This window comes from Arvicanthis niloticus, chromosome X (assembly GCF_011762505.2).
Source record: "Arvicanthis niloticus isolate mArvNil1 chromosome X, mArvNil1.pat.X, whole genome shotgun sequence".
NCBI lineage: Eukaryota > Metazoa > Chordata > Mammalia > Rodentia > Muridae > Arvicanthis > Arvicanthis niloticus.
In genome coordinates, this window is record NC_047679.1 from 40,158,260 (window position 1) to 40,181,983 (window position 23,724).

A 23,724-nucleotide genomic window follows, 5' to 3' on the forward strand; every position below is an offset into this window, starting at 1 on the left:
AAACATAAAATAAAAAATGATATCTAATCCAAAAGTATATATATATATATACATATATATGTATATATATATATTCTAAATATCCAGAGCATATATATCTAATTAGTATATTTAAACTGATATGTACAATGTGTGTACAGTCAATGGGATATCTTGTAATGACCATAATTATATGTATTTTTTATTTTGTGGATAAATTTAAAACTAATTTACAAAGAAAAGAAAACTACTAGACAACAGAAGCTTAAAATATACATAATTAACTCCGTCTCCTACCTCTATTCATTCTCCTTTATTTTCTTGTTAAGGCAGGAATGAAACAGAAAAAAAATAGGTCATCTAGAAGTTTGTGTATAGTTTATTACCAGATAATTAAACTATAGAATTTCTCTGTCATCCTCTAAGAATGATAGTTAAACCTAGCAATTATCTTTACAGTCATTTGTTTAAGGTGACAATGAATCTTTTTGTTATAACCACTCTATTTCTTTTGACATTTTATTTTACCTCTGCTAAACTAGACTTACTACAATTTAAATAGGATACTGATTTGTATCCATTTATAGTCATTTAAGAAATACAAAACAGCATCAGAGTTCTTAAAGGTTCTATGCTTAGAACATTAGACAAGACGACTCAGTATAATCACTTTTTTGTGCAGGTAACTAAAACTACCCTAAGCAATAAGGTACCATCATCACTATTGGCCCAAGTGTTCTTTTTAAAAAAATCATAAATTTAGTCACTTTACATGCTTTGCTAAATTTTTTAAAACTATGAAAATTGAATATAAATTACTCTCAATGCTTATTGTATCAATTTAAAAAATTCCAAATCACTGGTTCCTCATCTACCTTTAGTTCCATTTTAATAATGATCACATTGAAATTCTTTTCACATGCTCACTCTGCATGTAACTTGTCATATCTCTTTTGAAAAATAAAAAACAACTTAACATATTCCATTTGTTAGTCTACTACTAGTGGTCTTTGAATGAAAATTTTTGGCAAAGTCAACATCTCCTAGGTACTTTCAGGATGGCTAGAGTGACCTGTTTCCCCACTCCCCCTTTTTTTGTTTTTTCCAGGCAGGGTTTCTGTGTATAGCCCTGGCTGTCCTGGAACTTACTCTGTAGACCAGGCTGGCCTTGAACTCAGAAATCTGACTGCCCTGCCTCCCAAGTGCTGGGATTAAAGGCGTGCGCCACCACTGCCTGGTTATGTGTTTTCCTTTTAATTGTCCATGTTGAGTTAGAAACATTATAATATAGTTTTAATTGTTGAATTATACAAATTAGGGAGTGGAATTTACTTTTCTGCTTATTCTGTGCCGATTCATTTATTGAATTTCTTTTGATTTCATAAACCAAGAATGACATTGGTACTTAACACAATAAATGCTCAATATATAAAAATTATTTTCAAAGCTATATGTGTCATGTAAATACAAAATACATAACAGATATGAAGGATGCCACAACTTCTGAATAATATGAATGAATAAATTAACACTCTGTCAAAGTACAAAACTTTTTAGGGAATGCTAAGTTAATAGAAAATTAATTGCTTCTAAAAAAAGATAGGGCTGTTGGGAAAATAAACTTTACTAACATTATTAAAGACGTTGGATTGAAAGGAGAAATAAATGTCATGAGTTTGAAGTCACTTATTGTTCAGCAGAATTCTCTTCATGTATAATTTTTGGGAAATATTTAACACTTATATTTTTATTTTATAATGTACAATTAACTTTCATATTGCACATTGAGTTGTACATTTTATAATCATAATTTCCTGATTATCTCTTAACTTTTATGAACCTACATTTTATTTTATATTATTGGTGAACAGCTCTTAGCACATTTTGGGTTCCAATATTCTTGACACAAAATTGTATCTATTATACTAAATTATTTAGAGTCTAATTTAAATATAGGACACTATTAAAAAACAACTGCTTTTCTATGTGTCAAATGGTTCAAAAATACTCTACTGAAGTATAAAATTATTGTAATATTGAAATAATTATATGTATGTACACACAGAGGTCATACATAAGAAAAGTTATATACAAGTATACATAAAACCAGAAATATTTTCTAGAGGAAATCAGCTAGAGAAAAATAAAAATAAGGGTGGATATATTTTCATAAACAGTATGACCCAAAGGATGGAATTATCACATCAGTACTTAATAGAAGAATCACAATGGTAAGTAAAAATTTTATACATTTCTGAAAAAATTCTTTATGGCAGTTTTTATTGCATATTGCATATATGCAGTAGTATTCTAGATATTGTATATAGACTGTAAAAGAAAACAGATGAGAACACCTGGAATCATAACTTATCAATTATGATATAAATGTATAAAATACATGTTTGTGATAAATGTCATAGTGAATATTAGAAGAAGAGGGTTAGGTAGACACTGTGTGTGTGTGTGTGTGTGTATGAGCGTGTATGTGTTTGTTTATGCATGTGAGCAAACATGTTTGCCTATGTTCAAGCAGGGCAAAACACTCAGTGCATACAAATCGTTAAAGTAAGAACATGTCTGTTGTATCTGGTAACAAGAAAGCATGTGGATGGGATTTTAGTTACAGTAAACAAATTCTTAAGGGTAGAGTTTAGGATTAGGCAGAGCTTAAGAATTTACTGAGCTGTAGAGTATGGAACATGGTCCTGGATGTGACTAGCTTTATTAAGTTATCTGAAAAACACATACAAAAGTAATTTCCATAATGCTTAATAAGCTTAACATGTTTTTCTTTCTTATTTTACTACTTATCCATACAATACTTTGACCATGCATTATATATATATGTCTACATACAATATATGTCTATTATATATACATTATATATGTAATATATATATAATATATGTAATATATATATGTAATATATATAATATATGTAATATATATATAATAGACATATATTGTGTGTAGACATATATATTCTATAATACATATCTATCCTATAATGCTCTAAATATTTTTGTTTTACAGTAATTTTGTTGAAATACAGACCTTCCACTTTACCAATGAACTACATCCCTGTCCTTTAATACTATGTTTCAAAATAGGCATCTCTTGGAAATATTGTATTTTGACTATTGTAGTAATAATGAAAAGAGTGATTCTAATCTATTATTTGGTTATGGTTTGAAATAAGGTCAAAAGGTGTGTGTGTGTGTGTGTGTGTGCACATGTGTATTTGTGTTAATAGGGCTTATTTGTGTTTATAAGAAATAAACCCAGAACCTAACTCTTGCTAGGCAAATATTTTTGCCCTGAACTGTCCTGATACAAAACCATTAAGATTTAAAATTTTTTGAATATAGAGTTTGTGTAGAAAAAATAAATAAAAGGATTGAAGAAATACTTTTAGCTCATGAAAAGATTTTTAAGATTTGGCCTGATTAAAATAAGTTAAATGATTGATGCTTAAAAACTAAAGCTTGGGCTGGTGAGATAGCTCAGCAGTTAAGAGCACTGACTGTTCTTCCAGAGGTAATGAGTTCAAATCCCAGAATCCATATAGTGGCTCACAACCATCTGTAATGGGATCTGATGCCCTCTTCTATGGAGTATCTGAAGACAGCTACTGTGTACTTGCATACAATAAATAAATAAAAACCTTTAGGCTGGGGCAAGCAGGGCTGGAACAAGCTGGGCCAGAGCAAGAGGGAGCAGAGAAGTGGGAGGGGGAAGAAAGCTACAGCTCAAGGAGATGGACAGGAACCAGGAAATTGAATCAGAAAAATATGCTCTTGATGTCAGAGGAAAGTCATATATGTTACTACTCCACAAAGCAAAACCATAATTACTCTCTTGAAGAAAAAGGAATTCAATGGATTAATTTACGCTCGAAAGTAAACTGAGAACTGAAAGTCAGATATGGCCTGCAATAACAGTGACAATTTTGATAGGACTGAGTATGGCAATAGGGTACTTTCCTCTTGCTCTTGGTTTCATTTATTTACATTCTAGACCATTTTAACTTCGTATCTTAAGCAAATGGAAAGTCATTGTTTCTTCTTGAAACACAAACCTTAAAAAAAAAAACTTTAAAAAGATCTGTGATTCCATTCTTCGATTGTGACTTCTAGGCATTGTTTTGGTTCAGGTGTGATATGGGCTTTTCCCATCTCTGTGTTCTTTATGCATGTCTCTCTGAGAAAAAAAGATGGTAAAATATAAAATATTAGGAATTACTTACACCAAATCTTTTAATAGAACTGTTCATATATTTGAGGAAGTATACATATACAGTCATATACATAAGAAAGCAATTTCAGTGATGTTTAGTAAACTTTATCAACACTTTTCATTTATTACTTTCCTGTGCAATATATTTCAATCATGCATTTTATCCTCCCCAAATTTCTAATGTGAATAATTGCTCATATAGTCTCATGAACAAGGTCATCTACTCAGATCTTGTGTCAAGGTTCTATTTTAAGATGACTGGGTTCATCCTAAATTAAAATGAGTACATATCATGTTTTGTTTAGTCTTAGTGTTTTACTCAAATTAATAATTACTACTGTCATATTTTACTGGGAAAAATGATCATCCCATTTTGGAGACTGTTACCTGTAGAGTCTCCTTTAGCCTGCTAAAAAGCTCTGTATTATTGTTAGTTAATAGACACAACATTGATGCTCAGACATTTGAATTCTTTATTGAGGTATTTAAAAAGATAGTATACAGAACTCTAGCAGTTTGAGCAAAAATGTACCACAACAAAGACAAAAAGTAGAAAAGCAAAGAGCTAAACAAACACACAAATAAAAGATAAATACCAAACAAAAATAACTCAATCTAGTTTATATTTGTTATTTTATCATCCATGTCCTACCCTTTATTTATTTGTGAACAAACACTTACCACCATCTATTAAATTCAAAATTTACTGGGCACTTCATTGTCTAGTCATTTTCTTTATGCTTAACTTTACCTCCATTATTCAATATTCCATTTTAATATGCTTTGACCTGACAATACTCATGTGAACTCATAACTGACAAATTTGTGAAGAGTGTTAGCAACTGTATTTATAGGGCTTCTATTTCTATATATGCATAATTTTCTCCTTGGCCATATAGTACGTCGCTTGCAGATGGGACCAGCAATTGAACTGTATTTGATGTTTGTTACCAGTGACTGCCAGTGCCATGTATCATTTCTAATATCTTGGTGCCCATACTGAATTAATAACAGACAAATTTTAGAACTCTTTCACTACCTAGAAACTAAATCTTCACCTTTACTATGAGTTGTGTTCTGGTATACTCATGCTTATTTGGTGAATTTTCATTGAAATAGTTCTTGAAGAAACAAACTCTGAGACAGTACTGAACTTGTAAACAGAAGAAATTTTTTTTTCTTTTAGGCTATACTTTTTCAAATTCTGTCTCTTTTGATTTGTCATTTAGTCTTAGTGATGTTTATCTTCTATAGAATAGTATATTATAATGGCACTTTGTTTTTCCCCACAATGTTGAGAAGTGTGTTAGATAGAAATAATGTATATAAAATATAATTTGTAGACAGTATAAGGTACTTGAGTTTGAATGATATTGACACTTTCAAATGTTTCACAAACCACTTTGTGTCTTACTTTTCTCCCCTGTCAAAACAAGAGAGGAGAAATTTTCATTCGATAGATTATTTTTTTTCTTGTGGTGATATTATTTTCTTTACTTATGTAATAATAATTAAAGTGGTTATGAAAACAACATTTGAAATCCAGATATTTTACCTGCAATTTTCTATTGTAAGGTTGACTTACTAGGGAGAATTGCTAATTAATCATCTTATTAGACATTCAGAATAGAGACTATGATAATGGCATTTAAGGGAATTATACATATAATTTACTTATTTGTCAGTTCTATGTGGTCATCTAATTCTTCTTTATATAATTTTTATAAAAAATGAAAATACCAATCTCATCAAATACAAAAGTACTATGACAATAAAACATAACAGAAAAAATTTGTTATGTATGCATGTGTGACTCTCTCTCTCCCTTTGTGTGTGTGTATGTGTGTGTGTGTGTGTGTGTGTGTGTGTGTGTGTATGTAGTGCACAGAAGTGGGGCACATAAGTAGATGCAAGAGTAAAGGTTTGGATAACTTTTATTCTCCACCATTTCTCTTCAACACAAGGATCTTATCCTGAATTCAGCTTGGATATTCTCAGCTAGGTTAGAAACAAGCAAGCCCTAACAATCTAGCAATCTCTGCTGCCTCAGAACTTTGGTTACAGGTTTTCTTAGGGAAGCCAATTTTTGTAGGTAGGTGCTGAGATCCAGGCTCTGGTTCAGGAGAAGTTCTACTTAACCATGGAGTAAAATACTCCCAGCCTAATAAGTGAAACATAAATTAATGAGCATTAAGTTAGTGTTTATTATCTTTGTTCATTTTACTGTACTAAAACATAAGATTTTTTCTTTGCTTAATATTTTCATATATTGTAATTCAAATAAGAATAATTTAAACCCTCCTGTTGCTCTTGGTAGTTAATATTATGTAATTACTTAGAATTATCTCCTTCCTACTGTGCCCTTAGCACATTATCATTATGAATAACATTTCTTTTTTAGTGACAAAGGTAATGAATTATTGGGAATCATGTGTGAGTAAGCTGCTAAGTACGGCAGACCAGAATGTTGTAAAAGATTATGGAACACAAAAATTGAACAGATGAGAAAAGGTGAATGCTAGAACTTTGTTTTTGATTTTAACCTTATGGAGACACTAGTGTAACTATTTTATTTTCACGGAGTTCTCAGGTCAATGAGCAAGTCTGAACCCTTCATGTTTGTCCAATTCTCTCTTTATGAAATTGAATTTCAAGGCAACCTAGAGCTTTCCCTGTTAATTGGAATGGGATACTGGGAACACAGAAACACAAAACAATGCAATCTCTGTGTTGGGAAAATTTCAAGTGAAATACAAGATATTAAAATGTGTCTTTTCACTTTCAAATCCCACAACTCAGGTTACAAAACAGGGTTTTTTTCTTGGCTGCCTTTGGCAACATAGTATCAAATGTATATTTTTCACCTAGGCCATAGATACTTTAAATAATGTCATTGCATTCACTTGGTAGAATTTTAGTTCACTATTCATTTATAGTAAATTTTAATAATACTTTGTATATTGAATCATTTGCTATGAAAAATCTGATCTAGATAATTATTCATCTGTGTTTTGATGTTAAATTATCATTTGTTTATATTTATATCTTCATCTGCCTTCACTTGCTTTCAACAGGAAGACACAAGACCAACATGATACAATTAGAGATACTACTGATCACATGTAAATTTTTAAGTTCATTGCTTTAAATCACATTAGATTAAATTAAATTTAAAATTAATTTCCTGTGTAACTAGCAACCTTTCAGCTACTCAATACTCATGTGTAGTGACTAGATACTGTAATAGAAAATACAGACATTAAAGTTTTCCATTTGAAACACACGTCTTCTAAAAAGCAGTGTAGAATAAGCAAGTTACATAACAGGCTGATTGTACTCTAATATTGAATCATGGAATGTTTCTTTAAATTCAAATAGAAAAAAAATTTTGATTTGGAAAATAAATCCAGACTAACTTATCTTATATAAAATCTCTTTCTATAGCAGATATATTAATTATATATGTGGATACAGATATCAGAAGCACTGATTGTTCTATATGTTATTTGCACTTTAGCTCATTTCTGTTGTAATAAATAGGTTGAGGACATAAAATATCATATATAGTGATAGCCACATTAAAAAGTCAGTCATTTATTAATTATTTGCACATGTGTATCTATATGGGTATAAGTATACTACAGAATATGTGTGGCAGTCAGAGAACAACTTTCCGAGAATAACTTCTGGGAGTTCTACCATGTGGGTTCTGGGGATTGAACTCAGGCTGTTAAGATGGCAGGAAGTTAACTGGTAGGTACTATTTTTGTTAATTTGAACTATTTTATATTTATTGTTCAAAAGGTTAATTCTAGTTAGGAATTTTCAGCAAACAGTTCAGAAAGCTCTTGGAATATGAACATTGATTTTTTTTTTTTTTTTTTGCTTTGAAAACATGAGAACTTCGAAAATTGACTATTGTTGAGTAAACAATCTTAAAGGTTGACATGATGAGCCAAAAAACAAATGAAATATCTCACAGACTGAAAAATCAGGTTACAGTTACAGTGACTGTGTAGACTTCGAGGTGTTGTGCTGAAGTGCTCACTTTTGCTCTCATGCTGCAGGTCATAGCACGGGAAAAAGCGGAGAAGTTCAGAAAACTGCAAGATGCCAGAAGATCAGCTCAGGCCCTGGTGGAACAGATGGCGAATGGTAATTACATGAAGTTGATTTAAATAATCTTCTTAGGGATTTGATAAGCACATAGGTTCATAGTCATCAGCTGAATCATACCAGACAAGTACTTCTTCGATACAATTTTAAATTAAAGGAAGTCTGTATTTTTGTTATGTTTTCTTTCATTCTAATCAAATTTTGGAGGAAAATTCAATTTGAATCCATTGGTTAAAATCTAGTTGTGGTAGAATATTTTATAAGTCTATTGGAGACATACAATTTTTATTTTAGTAAGTTTAAAAAAACACAGCTTTTCTGAAGTAATTACTTGTGGAAATAATTGAATAATATTAAGTAAACATAACTATAATTTTATCAGTGTATTTTTTAAATAACCTAAAACTTAGTGGCCTAATACTACTAATATTTTATTATGTTTTGTGTATTACCTCATCTTATAAAAAGATGTGTCCATGGAATTAAATATGGCAAAACTACAAATTAAAATAATAGTTTTATAACATTTAAAAATACAATTATTCATTGCTAATAATACTTGGCAATCTATCTGTGTGGAATATTGCAAAGTCATGTGAACATTATTTTTCCAAATTATATGTTCTAAAATTGTGTCTGTTTTTAATAAAATTAACTTTATAAAAATCACAAACAATGCAATTTCAAGACAAGTTTGTTTTTGAATATTTTTTTCTGTACATGTCAGCATTTTTGAGAAACTGCCTATATAAGTTTTGTATATAAATTATTTAAGCCTTGCCCTTAATAATCCTGCATCACTAAGGTCTGTCAGATGATTCTGGGCCAGAAGGCTGAAGATTTTATGCTCCAATGTTCGGTAGTATAGGGGCTTTTCAGGTGTTCAGTAGTCTCTATAAATTGGCTAAGTTTTAGAAGCTATGTTTAGTGCTTCCCATAACTTCAGTTAACTCAGTCATTCTGGATTTCTGACGGGGTTGAAGACCTATAGTCTCATAGCCAATCCTGGCTATTTACTTTGAGAGAAAAGATCTGAGTAGATGGTTTTCAGCTGACATTCATTCTAAAGCCAAAAAAGCCAGGATCAAAAGTAAGTGTTTTAGTTAGAAGAGATGACAGAGGTTCTGGTTAGTCAACAAAATGATGGACTGGGTATTAGGACTATCTTGTACCTCACTGGTACAATTAGGAATAAGTATGCTCTAATTGTATTTTGAGAGAAAAGTTTTACTTTAACAGGAAGAGTGATATGTAGGAGGAGCTAAGTGGGAAGGAGTACTGAGAGGAAGAGATGGAGTAAGGAGAGAAGATGGAGAGGAGAAGCTAGGTGATGAGAGAGAGAAAGAGAGAGGGGGCATGGAGGCAGATGTTCACAGGTCTCCACCAGTCAAAGATAGGTTTTATATCTAGGTTGGGTATTGGGTTACGATTCTGATTGAGCATTACCAAACTTATAAATCCTTTGATTAACATTTTAAAAAAATTGTATAAAAGCAAAAGGAAAGGGGGGGGAATGGGACAGGGGTTTTCTAGGGAGGGGAAATGGGGAAAGGGAATGGCATCTTAAATGTAAATAAAATATTAAATAAAATTTAAAAAAAGAAAAAAAAGTGACCACAAAAGGAAAAAAAAATAATTTAAGCCTTAATTGTTGTCTGGGCATTAATAAGTTCAATTGTCTTCATAAAAAATCAATTCATATTCATCTTTTAATGAGCCTCAAACTGTATTTAGATAAAAATAAAAATAGAAAGACATGTCAGTTGAAAATTTGCTAAATCAATTAATACATAAAAAATGCAAAATATTCATATTTTGTTGCTGTGTGTTTGATGATTTTAAAAGATGATTTTAATACCCTATTCAGTAAAAAGTACATTATCCAAATATCCTTATAACACTCTATAAACATAAATTATCACATTTGTATTTAAGTATGCTGTTTTAAGATTTCAACTTCAAATGTTTAAAATCTGCAATAAAATATCAAACAAGCCTCAAGTCATTTTATATACAAATGCACTGTATTTAATTTTTTAACATTAGAAATGAATGGAAATACATTAGTATTTGTTTAGTGAAACAGAGAGATGAAATGTCTATAATAAATACTAAAATCATCTTTTAGATACATGAGAATTTCTGAATGAATACAGAAAAATTAGAAAATATAGCCTACTCTTACAAAATAATTTAATTCTATTTTATAGAGCACATTTGATAATAGTTGAGAAATACCATTGATAGAAAATATTGCCTCTGAATGAAAGTGTTACCTGGGATAGTTACCAAATATCAATGGGGTAATGGGACTATAATTTAAATTTTTTGTTTATATTAATCAAAATTTAGGCTACTCACTTGTCTGTCAGTGAAGATATGGTTAGGGTTATTTTGAGTAGGATTAAGCCAGTTAGGGCCACAATAAGAATAAACATTTACTACACCCATTGTTCTACTGTCCTATTAACCAAAACTGTTTACATCATTTCTAAAAAAATATATTTACATATTTTACTCTATTTATTCTCTTTTATCTTAAAAAAACAAATTACATAGAACTTATTTTTTGAATTTATACAAATTATGAAATAAGTCAGAAATACAATGACTAAGACTTTGTCCAAATGTACCTTCGATGGACTCATCTTCAAATATTTAGATGCTCCTGTAGTAAAAAGGCAAGAGTATGTCTCATAAAACTGAAAATGAAATTAATCTTTGTGTAAATTAAGATTTCTAATATTTTCTTTTGTGACAATTTTAAAAAGTCAAAATGCATCTTTCTTGTATATAAGACTTGTATACTCCTACCACTTTATTTATAGAAAAAAATAAGAGCTGAATAACTCTAATTCATTTAAGATAAATGGATGTTCTTTTTGTCACAAACACTGTCTTCAAGGTGAAGCCAAATCACTGCTGAATATTTATTTATGATTATACTAACTCAATTGACCAGAATATAAGTGACCTTGTATGATCAAACATTACAGTGGCAGTGGCAGATAATAAATATGGCATTCCCTACAGAATCGTGTTTCTGAATATTTGCAAAGAATTTTGACATATTTTAAAGAAATTTGCATCTTATTAATATATCATATTAATATATATCCATACAAAAGTGAAAATGTTTAATTCTTTTACTATACTTCTGCTACAAAACATATTTTTTTCTTTTTTGCATCTTTAATTTTTTTCTTATACAATGCATCCCAACTACAGTGGCCCTCCCTTCTCTCTTACTAGTTCCTCCTACATCGCTTCTCCCCCAGATTGCCCCTATCCTGTCTCCCAACAGAAAACAGCAGGTTTTGCAGGTACATCAACAAACCAAGATACAGCAAGATACAATAAGATCAGGCACAAACCCTCATTTTAGGTCTAGACAAAGTAAACCAGTAGGAGGAAAAGGATCCAAAAGAGCAGAGTAGCTGAGAGAGTTAGCAACACTCCTACTGTCAGAAGTTTCCCCAAAATACCAAGCCAACAACCATAGTCTATTTCTGAGGTAATATTAGATTTAACTTCTTTTATCTACACCAATTGTTTGTTTGGCTATCAATAGAGACTGTCTTGATACAGTATGAGATAGAAGTACTTCTTAGTTGGGACTTTTTCTCAGAAATAAGGCTTTTTGGTGTATATTTTCAGTATATGGGTTTAGGATCATATTTTTAGTCTCAAACATTTGGTAGATTGTCATAACTGTAGAGGGACTAATTGGAGCTTACACTAGGTGTCTTGTCTATATATGTTTCCTTAGAACTGCTACAATGAGATAAATTATATCTGAATTATTTCATTAGTTTTCCTGAAATGTATTTAGATATACTTCTTTAAGGCTTCATTTTTAAAAACTTGTCAAAATACAAAATGGCAGGAAACCATTGCTAATTTTAAATAAATAAGTCATTTAACACTATAACTTATATTACTTAATTTCAGGTAACACAGCAATACTGTATTTGTATGGTATCATTTTGCAAAGTTCTTTATGTACTTAAGACATTTTCAATATAGTAATAAAATTACAAAATTTCAAGAAAAGCTTGAACCAAAATCTCAATCACATTTTTATTCCTAAATATTGTATAGCTTGCTTTTACCTATTTAGTGTTAAAAATCATTCTTGACTGTTTTTAACTGTACTTATATGCATATACATGCAACATACACACATACAAACTCATATGGTGTGTGTAAATTACATAAAGCCAAAATTGTCCAGATAATCCTCAAATAAGATAAAAAAATAGTACTTAAAATAAGATCAAAGGCACTTGTATCAAAAATTCATGGAAATACACATACAGGAACAACTCAGATCCCAATTTATAAATTTATGAACTATGGAATATTTTTCCCCAATTTCAAGAGGGACTTCTATCACAATATAATAGTTAATAATATTTTCTTTAGTAAATAGTGCTTTCCCTTTGTTTCTAAATTTAGTTTTCTGGTGATAATTAACAAACTGAAGACAATCACATTAAGGAAATTTGTAAATAAAAGTAATAATTGTTAGTATACTATAACAAAAGAACATGTAAAAAATTCATGTCCTAAGTAATAGGTTATAGTATTTAACTGATACCTAATAGAAACTATCCCCAGAATTGTAATTAAACTGAAGAAGATTATAAGACTTAGACAGGGCTTCTCTCCCATATGTTATTCAAGTCACTAAGAATTTTTACATTTAGCTTTATAGCTTAAATATGTTTATGTGCATGCACTTATTTGCATGTATGCAATTCACTTTGTCAGATGGGTAAGTTAGTTTGGACTGTAGTTGTTCTGACTCATCTTGTTGATAACTCCACCCACCCCATATTACATAGGATTGATAATCTACCTCACCATCCTGTAAGTCTAGCTTTCTGCAGAACTACATATTTCTTCTTGTCTTTCTTTAGTTCTGGGTTATTTCATTACATTTTTTCATCTTGCTACATAACACTAAGGTTAATGCTCTACATGGAGTCCACATCCTGAAAATTGACAAATACATTTTTTTGGATTAACTTTACACTTTAGTTAAAGTTAAATAAGGAAACCCTCTGTGCTTATGTATACATTTCTGGGTTTAAAACGAGGAAATCATAAAAGCTACTGCTCTCGAGGGAAATCACTGGCAGAAACAAATATGCCTAGAAATGCAATATTTTCTCCTATGTTTCTGGCATTAGAAACAGAAAGGAGCAGGGTATGTTTGAAAGTTTTCTCTTTTTTACTAGAAGTAGTGAGTAGTACAAACTATGAAAAGGTACTTTTTTCAAAAGGTTGCTCAACAATTGTGTTAAATTTAACCTGGTTTCAGAAGCTTCCAGAGATTTGCATCTGCATTTAGCATAAATACTGGATGCATAGAAATTGCACATTATGTTACTTTATTGGATGCTAAATGTGCTTGTAGTATCCCTCAGTTACGGCATAAGAAAATAGGAAATTATTAGGAAGTGTACATTTTATTTTAGATATTTTTGTAATGAAAAAAAAAAACACTGATAAGCCCTCTTCCCATTATTTTATCCACGCTTCATAGTTGATGATGAATACACTTGATGAGGAATACTTCACTTTAGGTATCAATTCTGAAGTACTTGCATGGAAGGTGATGCATAATTACAATTATTCTAGCAGTCTGTTATGCACTGTACACAAGTAATAAAATTAATGGATGCACTTCAAGTAATGATCCATTTCCTCTGGGTGCAATCTATTTATTCATAGACTATTTCAGGGGTTGTTTAGAATATGAGATGTGAATAGATTATGATCCATTATCCCTGAGAATGTAATGTGCTTCTCCAAAATGGTTTTCATAAGTACTTTTCATAATGCTTGGTGAGTCAGTGTTTGTATTATTAAATAGCTAACAAAAAAAAATTAGAAAAGCAGATGCTCAGATGATTGATACTTAAACTTAACAAATATTTGCAATAAAAAGGTATCATAAACCTTAAAATTTTTCAGTTGAGCAAAGAAAGTCAGTCCTATGAAATATATACCATAAACAGTGTAGTAAAGAAATTCATGGGCAAATACTTTCCAGAAAGAAAATAGATACTGTTTTCCAGACATAAGGTATCTACTAGTATCAATATATATATATATATATATATATATATATATATATATATATATATATAATGTGTGTGTATAATTATATATATAAATATTATATATATATATATATATATATATATATATATATATATATAATTCAATATGTTTAATGGCATTTCTAGCATTGTTTTATATCCTCTGTCCACACATTTTCAAGGAAACCAAAGACAAGATTCTATGTGATTATTTTTTGTAAGTTTTTTTACTCCTCTACCTATTTTTCCCTTAATGTTTGTCTTCATAAGAGCAAACTATTGATTTGGTGTTGGAAGAGTTCACACAGAGTATTTAAACTATAGGCTGAGAACTGTACCAGAATCTGCCAGTGACAACATATTTCCTAGAAGATTTTACAGTTTAGGAGGATGTGTTACACGTACTAAAGTTGAAAACAACAAGCATATATATGTATAAAATGTTTCCATACAAATTGTCTACAAGGCTATAATTCTCCATGGTCTATACTATATCTTTTGCCAGAAATTTCATTATAAATATGTAATGTTATATTGTAATAGCCTAAACCTAAATTTTATGAATATATTGCTGAAATATTTACAAAACATTAAAATTTTTCTAGATAATATATTATATGTAAAATTAATTTTTATTTCAGTAATCAAGTTTTCATAAATATTATATTTAATTCATTAAAAGAACTCTATTTTCTAAAAGGAGAAAACCGATGTATCCTTATTTACTAGACTTTCTTAACCATATGCTTTTATTTATTAGATATTTAAAATTTGCAAGTAATTGAGGAATATATATATATATATATATATATATATATATATGCCATGACTCTCAGTAGAGTTGATCTTATTATTACTATCACCCTATCATGTATGAGAAATATGATAGCCAATAGGATTAGTTAGCTGAGCTCAATTCATTTATGTATAGAGGGACATTGAGTTTGAACCCAAATATGTCTAAATAAAGAATTTTGATTATATACATCTCCATATCACCAACTAACTTGGTAATTAATATAATTTGATTTTATATATTCAGTTATAAAACTCATTATAAAACTAAATACTGTAAAATTTACAGTGTTATATGGAGCTCCTTTTTGGTGTGCTTTTACACTTTGGAAAATTATGATATATCAGCCATAATGAAAATTAATTTGTGATCTGCAGTTTCTAAAAATTTTTATAAGATTGATCTTTCTCAGGAGCAGAGAGATTATTTTTTTTCTTTTTCATTTTTATTGGTTGTTTTATTTATTTACATTTTTATTATTTATTTATTTATTTATTTATTTAAAAATCTAGATTTTATTCCCCTCCTAGTTCACCCTTCAACTCTTCCACATCCCATACCTCCTTCCTAACTCCCTGTCTCCACGAGGTTGTCCCCACTCTCTGACCCCTACCCCACCAGACCTCTAAACTCACTGGAACCTCCAGTCACTTGAGGGTTAGGTGCGTCTTCTCTAATTGAACCCAGACCCGGCAGTCCTCTGCTGTATATGTGTTGGTGGCCTCATATCAGCTGGTGTATGCTGCCTGGTTGGTGGTCCAGTGTCTGAGAGATCTAAGGGGTTCAGGTTAGTTGAGACTGCTGGTTCTCCTACAGGCTTGCCCTCCTCTTCAGCTTCTTCCAGCTTTCCCCTAATTCAACCACAGGGGTCAGCAGCTTCTATCCATTGGTTGGGAGTAAGTATCTGCATCTGAGCCTTTCAGCTCCTTGTTGGGTCTTTTGGAGGGCAGTCATGATAGGTCCATTTTTAAGAGCTCTCCACAGCATCAGTAATAGTGTCAGCTCCTTGAGGCCTCCTTTTGAGCTGGATTCCACTTTAGGCCTGTTGCTGGACCTTCTTTTCCTCAGGCTCCTCTCCATTCCCATCCCTGTAGTTCTTTCAGACAGGAATAATTATGGGTCAAAGTTTGACTGTGGGTTGATAACCCCATCCCTCACTTGATGCCCTGTCTTTCTGCTGGAGGTGGGCTCTATAAGTTCCCTCTCCCCATTGTAGGACATTTCATCTAAGAGCCCTCTCTTTGAGTCCTGAGACTCTCTCACCTCCCAGGTGTCTCTTGCATTCTGGAGGGTCTCTACAACTTCCTACCTCCCGAGGTTGCATGCTTCCATTCTCTGCTGGCCCTCAGGGATTTCAGACCTTTCCCCCGACCCAATACCAGATCATGTTCTCCTCTCTGCCCTCCTATCCTCTTTCCTCCTCATATCTCTCCCTCCAGCCTTGTGGTTGCTTTCTTCTCCTTCCCAAGTCAGACTGGGGCATCCTCACTTGGGCCCTTCAGCTTACTGACATTCTTGAGTTCCGTGGGCTTTGTACTGATATTACACTAATCATGAACTTGTTTCTTCCAAGTACTTATCAAAATTCAATATTTGATGATAATATTTTCTGAAATATATGACTTGGACTATGGCATGATCTTGAGTTTTTAAATAATATAATTTAAACATTTTCTTCTATGAACTTTAAAGCTATACCTTATTGAGTAATGTAGATATTTCATTATGATACATTTTCTCAAAGTGAGTAATTACGTAGTTGAAATTTTAGATTCTCATATCTAATAATTTGTAACAAATAAGCTAATCACTACTAATGTTATGCAATGTCAACCCTAAAATAAATTCTTCTATAATGCCCAATCACAAAACTAATAATCTTCATATATCTCAATATATTTGAAAGTATCCTTAAACATTCAGGAAATTGGAAGAAATTTTAATCATAGGAATCCATGAGTTTCTTGTATGGCAAGGTGCAGGGATCCATGTACCCATTATTTCTATTTAAAATATAGTAGCCAAAAACAAAGCGAAGGAATTTTGCCAGTGGTATTTAGAAATGCTGTTTTTCCTGATGTCATTCTGTGTGATGTCATACTTTGAAATTCCTATGGTTGGATTCATGTTTCAGAGTTATTGTCTGGCTTTACAGAGTAGTATTATGTTTTAAAAATCAAAAATTAGAAGATCTTCTCCAAGAAAAGTTAAAGACAACAAAATAATGAAGGTAGAGAATTGCATAAATTTGTCCTTTCATCTTTCAAAAGCATAAAGTGCTCCAGAGTATTATATAAGCAAGTTCCACAACAGGCTTTATTTGCTTTATGTATATACCAGACATTTTAAACACTTTGCTCTCCCTAATTCTTATTTAAATTTAAGTAAAGACACAAAAATTGATTCTTAAGTAACCTGTTCTTTTATATCAATTGGTTCCTCAGATATTTGAAGGTGAATGGCTTTTGTTCTACGGGATTGCTGTGCATCAATGCTAGAATAAGAAATCTCAAACTACCAAGTGTTTCAAAATAACTATGAGTGCAAACTAATTATTTTTAAAAATTTATAATATCAGTTTTAATCAATTTTTTCATTATATGATACAATTTATTAAGGGAGTTTCATCTAAACTAGTGTATCTATGAATAACTTATTTTGTGAAATAACTTTATAATCTCTTGAGTATTTTAGCTCGTGACATACTATGATGTTGCTACACTTTCTTGCTCTGTAGCACATATATGAATTGTCTGAGTCATATGTCACATTACCAGATAATTAAGACATTATGTATTTTCTAACATATTTAAAATAGAATACAGTCCTCCAAAATGATGGACTGGGTATTAGGACTCTCTTGTACCTCACTGGTACAAATTGGCATAATTATGCTCTAATTATATTTTGAGAGAAAAGTTTTATTTTAACAGGAAGGGTTATATGTAGTAGGAGCTAAGGTGGGAGGAGTACCGAGAGGAATAGAAGGAGTAAGGAGAGGAGGAAAAGAAGGAGAGGAGAAGCTAGGTGATGAGAGAGAGAAAGAGAGAGAAAGGGGGGAGGACATGGAGGCAGATGTTCACGTGTCTCCACCAGTCAAAGATAGTTGATATATCTAGGTTGGGTAGTGGGTTACACTTCTGACTGAGCATTACCAAACTTATAAAGCCTTTGATTAACATCTTAAAATAGTGTATAAAAGCAAAAAGGAAAAGGGGGCATGGGATAGGGGCTTTCTGGGGGTGGGGGGAATGTGGAAAGGGGATGGAATCTGAAGTGTAAATAAAATAACCAATAAAAAAATTAAAAAAAACATAAAGCAAATAATGAGGGGTTCTGACATGTTTGTTAATGTATTCTTGAAAGTATATACACTGCATACAAAATATATCCCTACAATATTAAGATAAATACATTCAAATTATTATTATTATTATTATTATTATTATTATTATTATTATTATACTCTGCCATTTCTTCAGTGTTTCCTTGGGAACATATTTGTAAAATGTCCCAAAATTGAAGTCTATAAAAGAATACTTAAAAAATACAAGGGACAGATTTCTTAAATTATTATTTACTGTGTTTATCTGTAGTTACGTATTATTTATATAATTATATAATTAAAACTTAAAATTCAAAATAAAAAATAAAATAGAATACACATCTAAAAATAACTGTGTTCTCTAACATAAAGTAGTTATTACAGAGAATTAAATGTATCCTTGTGCTTCCATTGAAAGCTGTATATAAACTGCAACATTTGTAAATGAAAATCTTTTAAGATAACTGCTTTTTCCCAAATGCTTGCTTTCTATCATGTGTCAGTGAATAGTCCTATATTTGTGAGAAACTACAGAATAAAAAGGGAACAATTAATTTTAGATATATTTTCTTTTAAAAAAACATACAAACAATATTCTGACTAATCCTAAGACCTGTTTTTAATGAAAATATGAGTTAGTCTTATAATGAATATTTTTAATAATATACATTTTATTTCAAATTTATTTACAAACATCTAGTTTATAATTTAGTCATGAGTAGTCCTCGCCAAAACTTGGTCTGTTTTTCTTTTCTTTGAATCTTTTCTAGTATTCTGTTTATTTCTTTATTTGTTATTTTAGGATATTATATTCTTTGATAGGATTCATCTCTAACAATTTCCAGTTCCAAATTAGATATGACCCTTCGAAACTTCACCAATGATTAAATGAGTTTATTTAAAATTATTATATGCTGAAGAGTTTATATATATATATGGACATTTGTTTCCAGAGTATGTCTTTTCAACTGTGGCTTCATGGGATATGTATTTTGGTTTTCTTTGTAGAGGGTGTTAATGCTGAAAGTATTAGACAAGCTTCAGAACAACTGAATAGCCGGTGGACAGAATTCTGCCAATTGCTGAATGAGAGAGTTAACTGGATAGAGTATCAAAACAACATCATTACCTTTTATAATCAACTACAGCAATTGGAACAGATGACAACTACTGCAGAACACTTGTTGAAAACCCAACCCACCACCCCATCAGAGCCAACAGCAATTAAAAGCCAGTTAAAAATTTGTAAGGTAAGAGTTTCCTCTTTCCACTTGAAGTATGATCAAAAGGTGCTTCTTGGCAAATTGCAAGAGGGCCATAGCAAACTCTTCAGTAATGAGATTTTCAACTTCCAGGAATTGAGCTGCATATAGTAAAGATCAAAATTTAAGCAAGGAAAATCACTTTAAATAAGTACTGTGTTGATATGTTAATTCTGGAATTGTTTTATGTAAGTTTTATATGTCTACTTGATTTTGTCAGTTTTGCAGATAGGGTGAGATAGGAAATATAGAAAGCATGTCTCTTGCAAAAGACTAGTCAGTACTCTGAAACACTTCAGATGTAAAAGCCAAGTCACATGATGAAAAATTGTAAGCAAAATAATAGCTAGATAAAGCTTATGGGGTACAATGGGTTAAAAAAGAAAACTATAAAACTAATGGCACATATAAGAGTGGAAACTTTGAGTACTATTTCTTCTCAAAGAGATATATTACTAATGTCCTTGCTCTATAGATGAACCTCAAAGAAAGACCACGTTAAGCCAAGCTATTCCCTCTCCAGAACCAGAAAGAAATAATATAGACACTGTGAAAACACAGGAGAGAGGGAGAGCCTTATAATAAAAGCAGCCTTAAGAGTGAGCCCAAGGCACCTTCATGGAAATAGAGCGAGAAAAATAAACAAGCAATTTTATCATCCTCACTGCCTGAAAAGTCTTGGCATAGCTCCCCACTGACTAGACTTAATTAGGAGGCAAAGAATAGGGAGGTATGATCAGAAAATCTCCTGGGTCATGAGAAGAGAGAGAGCAAACAAGGTGGAACTGGCACTAAAGGGTCCAAGTAAGAAAATAAAAGAGCTTATATTCAAATGATGAAAATGAAGAATTAATAACTACAAAAAGAACCCAGCCTTCTCCAGTTCTTAGTATGAGCAGCATGCTATTCATGAAAAATAAGAACTTGATTAGAGGCTAAGTTAAAAGATTTCATGAATAAACTTTTAATGATGGACTGAGATATCTATATTTAATATAAAGAGAGATTAATCTACATGCTTTTATCAAAAATGGTTTAAATGAAGAATGACTGGAGATGGATAGCTGATAATGCCAGCCTGGAAAAAAAAACACTAAAACTCCAATGTTCTTGAAAATTGTAAATAAGTTCTGACACAAAGAAAAAAGTTTTTAATTTTTTTCTTGTTTCTATAAATTTACTAGGATGTAAAAACACCCAGAAAATGTAGTTTTACAAAAAAAGAATTCACCGCAAAAACTTCTTTGCATTAATAAGCAAACATACAAACTATAGAATTTATATGTCTAGATATCTGAAAAATAGATAATAGAGCCTACAGTTTGTTTTCCCATTTATCTGAAGTATAGTTAGCATGCAGTACTTTTTCTTTTCTTTTTCTTTTCCCTTCGATGCTTTGTAGGTGACTGCCTATTCACTCACCAGGTATGTTTGAGACATTTCTCAGTTCATGTACATGAAAAGAGCAAAAGAGTAAAAGAAACAGTTCCTTCACTTTGTAAAGCAACCAGTCCTATGAGATTAGGATGTTACCTACATAACTTCATTGCCTGTAACTTTTATTGTCTCTCCAAATTACCTTTTTCTAAATATAGTGTTAAGGCTTCAGTATATGTATTTTGAGGAACCACAATTAAATACGAAACACTAAGATCTGAAAAAGATGGGGTGGAAATATTATTGACTCTGTTTTCATCATATTTATTTAGGGTAGAGGAGATAGCTACTAGGCAAATGATTAAATAAAATTTTGTAAACACTACCATGGGAATAAAGACTTTAGACAATGTTGGAGAACATCTAAAAGGTGAACATGATATAGAAAGAAACCTTCAGGCAGCTTCCTTAATGAAGGAACATTTGCACTGTGTATTTAGGATGACTTGATTTTAAATAAAAAAATGGTGTGGCCAGAAACATGGAGAAATATAAATAGAGAGCACACGTTTTAAAGGCTTATGACGTGAATACTGAAAGTAGTTGGGTGATTGAGTCAGGTGTGAAACTGATGTGTTGAGGCAAACTTACAAAAGGACAGGGAACTGAGAGAAATGATCCTCTTTTAATCTAGCTCACAAAAAGAATCATAGACACATATATTAAATATTCTGTTATTATGTGCTTATTGAGTATGAAACTATCTCTTCACTATACTCACTAAGAATGCTCTCAGTCCTGTTGACACTATCTCATTCTCTCCCCTCTTTCTCTCATCTCTCTTCTTTCTATTTGAACCTTTGGTTTTTAAAAGTTTTATTTACTTGTATAAGTAAAATATTAGTGGCATAAGAATACTGCCATTCACTGATGAACTCAAGATTATATTAGTGAAATCTTATTGGTGTTTGGTAAACAATTTCTTATTAAGTTCATTTCATTATTTCCTTTGAACTTTTTAAAATGTTAGAATACAAATTTAGCTCATTCTTCAATACAGCAGAGGCAAGAACAACTTCTCAGATTTGTAAGAAGTATGTTTACATTTCCTGGGGGGAAAAGGTTCCTACTTGGTGTCATATTATTTAAACGTACAGAATTTTAATGTCAGATACACATTCCTGGTTGATGTCTTTTCTATGGGACTAAGGCAATAATTCACTTTCTATAAACAATGGCTAACTGTTAAAATTTTTTCTAAGTTGAATAGTTCATTTTGAAATGTACATTATGTCTTCAAAATTCAAATTGTAAAGCAAATTGTCAGTAGCAATTTCTCATTATATATTCTGAAATTAGAAGAAAATAACATTGCCCCCCCCCAAAAGCATGGTCAGGCCTATCACAACAATAACCCAATCCCTGGTACCAACTTCTGTGTCAGGGTTTTACTGCTGTGAAGAGACACCATCACTAAGGCAACTCTTATAAGGACAACATTTAATTGGGGCTGGCTTATAGGTTCAGAAGTTCAGTCCATTATCATCAAGGCAGAAACATGGCAGCATCCAGAGAGGCATGGTACAGGAGGGGCTGAGAGTTCTACATCTTCATCTGAAAGCTGGTAGCAGAAGACTGGCTTCCAAGCAGCTAGGATGAAGGTCATAAAGCCCACACCCACAGTGACACACCTACTCCAACAGAGCCACACCTTCTAATAATGCTGCTCCCTGGACAAAGCATATACCAACCATCACACCCATTTATATTGTTGTCCATATGAGAGAATTTGTAAGAAAACATACCTCAAATCATCACTCATAAAATAGGATTGTCCATATAAGCATAAATATATCCAAAAATCAACAATTTATTTTTCCATTTTAGTCTGATTTACACTAAGCTCATATTTAAATTTAGATCCTAATTGCTATAATTTTAAAAAATTCCTCTTCATCTAATTAACATATGATCCCATTTTTATTTTAATTATCATGATTTTTGCATATTAAGTACTAAATAAACCTAAGTACTTTAGAAAGTTATCATAGATATGAATTATAAGTAAGCAAGCATGGTAAAAATACATTAAGAAGGAGAATTTAAGAGTATTTGTTATGGTATAAATAAAGTAACAGGAAATAATATAAATTAATTTCAACTTACTAAAAATGACATTAAAATCATTATATAGCAAACTATATGACTGAAAAATACAATTAAAATTCCAAATTCAAGTGGTATGAATAATTTAATATATTCAATATTTATTCATGAAAAAAGAGGAAGTCAATGTTGCAGAACCCCTTCTTGCTGATCTATTTGGCAGTTAATATTTGCTCAGAGATTTGGTGTCATTTTATTCAGGGGTGTAGGAACTGATAATTTACTTACCCTAGTAAATAATATTCTACCCCAACTTTAGTAGAAAATTAAACTTAAACTCAATGGCTAATATATAAAAAGAAGGCATGACCTACTAGGGGCATTTGTTAAAAAGAAAAGTTCCAGCAACATAAGAAA

The 23,724-nt window shown here is 31.2% G+C and overlaps 1 protein-coding gene across 1 annotated transcript in view; it reads left to right on the plus strand.

Annotated features, from left to right (window-relative positions):
* Window positions 1–23,724, plus strand: part of Dmd (dystrophin) — a 1,571,027-nt gene that overhangs the window by 298,957 nt on the left and 1,248,346 nt on the right. Inside the window, exons 14-15 of the mRNA XM_076918257.1 lie at window positions 8,283–8,370; window positions 19,571–19,812. Coding sequence (XP_076774372.1) covers window positions 8,283–8,370; window positions 19,571–19,812 — 330 coding nt within the window. The remainder of the gene's footprint in view (window positions 1–8,282; window positions 8,371–19,570; window positions 19,813–23,724) is intronic.